Genomic DNA, 7,068 nt, shown 5'->3' on the forward strand with positions numbered 1-7,068 from the left:
TGGTCTTTTATTTTCATCCTTCGTTCTTGTGTGCATAAGCTCATTAATCATCACCTAAGGAACTTTCTTTGGAATGGTACCTTTCTCAGTAGCAAGAGAGCCAAAGTTTCATGGGATGATGTTTGCAACCCTAAAATGGAAAAAGGACTTGGTATTATAAAGAGCAAGAGTTGGAACAAGGTTGCCATGGTTAACACTTACAGAGGATCATTCAATGCAATGGTTATTCTCATTGGGCAGATTAGATTCAAGTTCATAGATTGAGGGATAAGAGCTTTTAGGTTATTAAGCTTAATAGGAATACCCCATGGACTTGGAGGAAACTTTTAAAGCTTAGAAAACTTGTCAAGTTGAAATTCAAACATATCATTGGTAATGGCTAGACTACTTTATGGTTTGATAATTAGCATGATCTTGGTCCTTTTTTTGACAGATTTGGCTTAAAGGTTATCTATGATTTGGATCAAGCAAGCTCATATGGCTAATCCTAAAGGTAGTGAAGACTATTATATTTGGCTACCTAAACCTAATGGTGACTTTTCAGTCAATTCAGCTTAGGAAAAGCTTAAGGTTATAAAGGATAAGGTCCCTTGACACCATCTTATTTGGTTTAAGAAGCACTTTCTTTGACACTCCCTTATTGCTTGGTTGGCCATAAATGATAGATTCATGACCAAGGAGAAGCTCTTAAGAATTGGGGTTCTTACTCACAATTCTTGTGGTCTTTGCAACAATGGCTAAAAGGACATGGATCACCTTTTCTTTCATTGTGATTTCACCTTCGGCATTTGGAAGTCCATCCTCAATCTTAGCTTGCATGATTATAGCCCTCAACCTTGGAAATCCTTCATTGAACGGAAGTCAAGTAGATGGAGCCAAGATAATCTTATTAACATCATTTGCAAATTAAGTCTCAATGTTCTACTATTTATTACATTTGGAATGAAAGTAACAACATTTACTTTGAAAAGGGAAGATACATTAAGGAAAGAATCATTTTTGCCATCAAAGATTATGTTAAGGAAAGAGCCTCGACCTTAACAAGAGTTAAAAAATCTCATGAGAATGAAAGACTAGCGCATAATTGGAACCTCCCTAATTGTATCTTTACTTAATTGTATCTTTTCTTTTTCTCTAGATGGTTGTTTCTCAAGGTTGTCATGTCCTTTGTTGTTTTCCTAGGGTTTCTTGTGCTTTTTGTGTTAGTTGCCTCTTTTGGTAGTTTGTTTCTCCTGTGTTTCTTTGGTTTTCACCTCTTTGAAGGCATTGCACAACCTCGGGGCTTGTCCCATGGTGTACTCCTTTTGTAGCTCTTTTTTTTTTTTTGGTAAGCATATTGTTAGGGTAAAACTTGTTCAATCTAGTATGAGAAATATCATTAGAGGATTATCGAAGAGATGAATAATAGTATCAATAAGATAAATAGTAACATTAACAGGATATATAGTATTTCCAAAAAAAATTCAATATGAACTCGAACCGAACTAGCAAGTTGAAGTTTTAAATCAAATTCAACTTGAATCGAATTAAAGATTAAATCAAATCAAACTGACTCAGTTCGAATCTAACTTTAATAAAAAAAAAAGTTCTTACTATCATTATATTATATTATATTATAAATTGGATTTTTATCTTAAGATTGTGAAATATATAGGTTCAATGAGAGTACAATAAAACAAATAGAAATGTTAGAGTTTCTTTTCATGAGTTTAAAGTTTTTTTTTTTAATTTTTAATTTTTTGTAATTAAGTTTGAAGTCGACGTTCGAAAAAGAAGATGGGATTTTCACCACATTAGTGGGAGAATTCATTTTGGTCATGTGATAATGGTAAATTAATTTTTAGTATGCTCCTTTCAACTGATACCATTTTGGTCCTTTTTGCCGTAAAAAAGGTTCAATTAACCTAAAAAATAATGAAATTGTAATATATAAATGATACTAAAATAATTCCACCTCTTTCCTTTCAAATTATTGAACAAACACATTACGCTCAAATATTCTGTATACAATTTTTTTTGGTTATATTTTTAAAACTTTTTTTAATTTTAGTATTTAAATTTTTTAACAGTTAAAATAGTATTTGAAACGAGTGTCGTTCATTAATACTAAATTGCTATTACAAATATACAAAATTAAAAAAAATATCTCTAGTCTCCATTATAATTTAATGAGTTAAATTATAATCAATTATATGACAAGATAATATTATTTTGATCGATTCAAAGAGAAGACTAGGGTTTAAATTTATGATATTAACATTTCTAGGAAAAAAATTACTGAGATTTTATATAAAATAAAAAATTTCCATAATTAAAAGTCAAATTGGGTTATTATATTCCTATATGTGAATTTTTCTTTTGCATGCAATGATGTTATTGAAATAGGAAGATTTTCAGAATACGAAAATGACGTTGAAAATATGAAAATAAATTTCAATATATGATCTCAAATATAGGTTTGATAAGATAATAAATTTTATGTCTTCAAATCATGTTTTCTATTGACAATTTGGGTTTGAAATAAAAACTAACCCTTTGAGGGAAAGTTTTTCATAAAATAACCTATTACCATTTTCCAAATTTTAGAGAATGATTTTGTTGACAATTCGATCAAATTGAGTTATTGACACGATCTTATATTGCAGTTAGATAGATTGTGGTTAGGATTTAGGTAACAAAACTGCAATAATGGAGAGCTAACAATAGTTAGGGTTCTAATGGATTACAAAAATTATATATTTTTAAACCTTTAAAAATGATCGATATGTTATGTTTTAAGTTATTAAGTGAGATTTGTAAAAGGTTTTTTCAAAATATTTAAATCATTAAATTATTATTTTACCCCTACAATGCTTTTTTTTTTAAACCAAGTAAAATTTTAAATGAAAAAATATCATTTATATCATCAAAGGGTGGAAAAATGTTTCAGTCAAACTTTAGGTGGAAAATGTATTCTACTCCATGTATAAATTTTCAGTTAACTTTTTATTTATATTTTTTACATACATACATAAATATATAATTATTTTCAAGCGGAAATTATTGTTAACATTTTTATAAATCACAATTACAAAATATAATTAAATTGATAAATACAATATAATTATAAAATATTTAAATTATAATCTAACATGAACATAATATGTGGCTTCAAGGGCTTGATCTTGGCAGCGATCTACGAAAGACTTATATTGGCCCCGAACCAAAGATCAGTGTGAGCCCTGTATTATATACACGCACACACACACACACATACATACATATGCGGCCCCTGTAAATCCCATTCTCACGAGCTTGAGCACTCCATAGGACCAAGCTCTAGGGCTCATGTCGAACCCTTGTTGCCTTAAGAAAATATTAGATACTTCTTCGAAGTTACCCAAAAAGCCCCTAAAAATATTATAAAACCTTCTAAAAAAATCAAAAAATCATGTTAGTTTTATATATATATATATTGGTAACATTTTTTAATAACATATCCATATAAATTAATATATTTTAATGTAAGTAAAAACTATTGAATTAAAGATAAAATAAACAATTAAATTATCTAATCATATTAGTTTGTATAGATAATCAAGTATTTTCATTGTAGACACTTACAAAATTTTATTTGTTTCTACTTAATTTTATTTTCAATAAAGCATCTATCAAGTGATTATTGTCAATAACAGTTAATAAGAATTATTAATAGAACAATGCCAGATGTATAAACAAAATCTCATTAAATTATCCATGCAAATTGATGTGACGATATGTGATTAAATAATTTTGAAGTGAGAGAAAAAATAAATAATTATATCACCTAATTACATACTTCTATCTCAGTTTGTAAGAATAAATTAATAAGATTTGTTTGTATATAATTTTACTCTTACATTAGAACATTCTCTATTTCTCTTTGTAGATTAGACTTTATCAACTAATATTTGTAACTTAAAGATGAGGCACTAATTTATAGTCATGTTTCCTCTACCATCCAATGCTTTAGTGGGTTAGAAAAACAAATATAATCACCTCTCTGTAATAGACTGAAGACTAAATAAGCTGACTTCATTGTCCTATTTCTTTAAACAAGAAGCTGTTATATTTTTGCTCCAATTTTTATAACAAAAAACCTTAAAAAAACTCACTCCTAGTATTGTTCGGGGCAAGACAATCTAAAAATCTTAACATTAACAATTCCCTGCAGAATAAACCAACTCAAAAGACTACACTTCAATGTCAAGTTCCTACTTTGCTGTCAATGCAGCTCAAATAATGGCTTGTCATAGACAATGATCTAACTCAACAAGTAAAAGTACATATCAACATATGGTCTGGTTGTCTTTTGATCGATTCTGACACAACGACGAACAGGAATAAAACCATGGGGCATAGAAGATTTAATCCTGCCAACATTATACCACTTTCAGTTTATAATTATGTGCTATAGATTGATCCATTCTACAGAAGGGCAACCATTATATACAATCTACATAGACTCTTTCATCATATAAACATTAAGTTTTTACACAGGCACAAAAAAGAAAAAATTTAAGATGTTGAGAGTACAGAAATTTCATGAATTATCAGTAATAGCATATACTTGTGATATGAACACCCAAACAAGGCTAAATAAACTTATAAAATTTGTGTGGAACAACATACCTCCAGAATATGCATAAAAAACTATGGAACTGCACAGATAATTTCCTAAATCTCTCATGCCACTGGAGGCATAGAACAACATACCTCCACAATTATATATATTTTAACCCGTCATCGAGACAGATATGTTACTTCTATTCATTACCTTTCCACAGAAGCTTGGCTTTATAGACTATGAGATGCAGTCTCTAGAGTGATTGAACCGCAAACTTACAACTTTAATGTGCAATCATGAACGAATGCACCCAATACCTCTGCAAATTGACAACCAAATGACAAATAGTACAAGACAAACAGCTGCATCAATTGCGAGAACAATTCGTACTTGGCGCCACCACTTCTTTCTCATATTTTGATAGTTTGATCTCATCCTCATTGAACCCATATCCTTCTGCGATGAGATTGAAGTACCAGCCCCAGTCTGGCTATTAGAATCCAGAGTTCTCAAATCCACCTTGACTCTATCTGTCGATTTTCGGTGCTCCTCCAATTCAACATCTCTCACAGCAATTATATGATCCTTAGCCTTCTTTTTTTCTTGCTTGCTAGACTTTCCCAATAAAGGGGCTTTTGTCGAACTAACAACTTCAATTTGCCCATTATCATTGCTACGTGATGGGGAGAGACCCATAGGATCCGACAAGGGAGGTGGACTGTTCCAAGCATTCCTGCTTTGAGCAACGTTTTCCAATGAAGTTATCAATCTGCGGATAACAGGCACTAGTTGTTCTTGCACACCAATTGCATTCAGTCCTGAGAAGCTTCCTCTTGAACCCTTTTTAGCCGCCTTCTTGAACTCATCTTTCAAGTGCTCCAAAAACTGGAGTGCACCCAGCTTTCCTAATCCCTCATCCACAATCATGAAATAAACATACCCATCTTCAATTAAAAATCCATAAGTCTTGTTCCCTATGGTCTCAAAATACCACTTGTGGAATGCTGGAGTCCTTTCTAGACACAACGCAGCCAGATTCTCAAGCTCATGATCTCCACCATGTGCATACAAAACCCGGTTATCCCTCGACACAGAACAGTAATGAACAGTATTCTGAATAGAACCCATGTACTAATACCAAAAACCAGTCTCAATCCACAACCAATCTACTCCAAAACCAAGTTCTTCACCACCCAGTAAGTCATTTTAAACTCGAGTTCAGCACTTCAGTATCAAGAATTGGCAACCTACAAACCCACCAAATTACTCAGCCAAAGACGCCAAAACTACACAGAATGCAATCACTTGTATAGCAACAAAATCAAAAGCTCCAAAAAAGATACCAACTAAGTCCTTCAGCTAAGTCTTCAAAGTCAAGAATAAAATCCTTCACACCTCTAGAGGGTTTTCACTAATACCCATACAAATATAATCTCTGAAATTTCAAAAAATATATATACATAACCCATATGATCGTTTCACAATCTAACACAAACCGATCAAATCCATTAACTAAACTGCAAGTAAACCTAAGAACTGAGAAATCAACGGAAAAAAACCCACATCAAACTACTGCCCAAAAATCAAAATAGTGAATTATACTCAAAGATCCAGCCAAAACATTGAAAAATTAGGGTTTGAAATTTGGGGCTTTTTAATTAGGATTAAATTTTCCATAATTTTTTCAGCAAACAAACAAATCAATAAAAGCGTATTCAGAAAATAATTACCTGACCTCGGTAGCTGTTCCTCAAAGCGAAGAAGATGTCGTGTTACAGAACTGAAAAAAATTAAAATAAAAGTAAAAATGATAGAAAAGGCTGCAAAAGGAAGACTTTGAAATATGATTGACACGGTAAAAGATAAATAATAATGTTACTGATTAAATTTCCAGAAATTATTGACTAGAATACTGTGATGCTTATGTGAAAGAGTTGACTATTTAATGCACAAATCAGAAAAAAATAGAAAAATAGAAGAAGAGGAAGCGAGAAGAGCGGAGATTGTTTAGAGAAGAAAAAATATTGCTGATTCATTGTTTCACGGATGCTGAAGTCCAGAATATATATCATTTCCTTACATTTGTAACAAATAAGGAAGTCAACGATATAGGGTAGCTATAATAAGACCACGCAAAAATAATTAAATCAACATTACCAAAAAAAAGACCTTATTGTCACTTTTGTTGCCACTATGCAACAATACCCCTTACTTAAACTTCCTTGCCCACTAGGAAGAATTCTAGAAAACGAAGCTCTATATGTACTGCAAATTCCCAAGTGGCCTCAGCTGGTGATTTGCCTTTCCAATGGTTGACGCTTGTGGGAAATTTGAAGAGGCAGAAACCTTGGCATAAGCAGGTTTAAGTTGGACGACATGAAAGACATTATGGATTTGAGCATCCTGTGGTAGTGAAAGTTTTAATCAACCTTCCCAATCACATCTATGACTTGAAAAGGACCAAAGTATTTAGGCTGCAATTT

General features: G+C 31.6%; 1 protein-coding gene across 3 annotated transcripts; it reads right to left on the minus strand.

The window, feature by feature from the left end:
• Positions 1 to 4,466: 4,466 nt before the first annotated feature.
• LOC123203681 (phytolongin Phyl1.1) lies at positions 4,467 to 6,658 on the minus strand. 3 transcript variants are annotated; one of them, XM_044620126.1, is made up of 3 exons: positions 6,465 to 6,657; positions 6,316 to 6,365; positions 4,467 to 5,832 (listed from the first exon to the last, which is right to left on the minus strand). In XM_044620126.1, the coding sequence occupies exon 3, from the start codon at positions 5,711 to 5,713 to the stop codon at positions 4,880 to 4,882; it is 834 nt and encodes a 277-aa protein (XP_044476061.1). In that variant the 5' UTR covers positions 5,714 to 5,832; positions 6,316 to 6,365; positions 6,465 to 6,657; the 3' UTR covers positions 4,467 to 4,879. The 3 variants fall into 3 exon arrangements, with proteins under 3 accessions (XP_044476061.1, XP_044476062.1, XP_044476060.1); XM_044620127.1 differs by having other exon boundaries at positions 6,321 to 6,658; XM_044620125.1 differs by having other exon boundaries at positions 6,316 to 6,657.
• Between the last annotated feature and the right edge of the window lie 410 nt (positions 6,659 to 7,068).

Source organism: Mangifera indica, chromosome 19 (genome assembly GCF_011075055.1).
Source record: "Mangifera indica cultivar Alphonso chromosome 19, CATAS_Mindica_2.1, whole genome shotgun sequence".
Taxonomy (NCBI): domain Eukaryota; kingdom Viridiplantae; phylum Streptophyta; class Magnoliopsida; order Sapindales; family Anacardiaceae; genus Mangifera; species Mangifera indica.

Excerpts from the sequence above, each read along its gene's own strand:
- LOC123203681 (XM_044620127.1), bottom strand. The coding sequence starts at position 5,713 with ATGGGTTCTATTCAGAATACTGTTCATTACTGTTCTGTGTCGAGGGAT.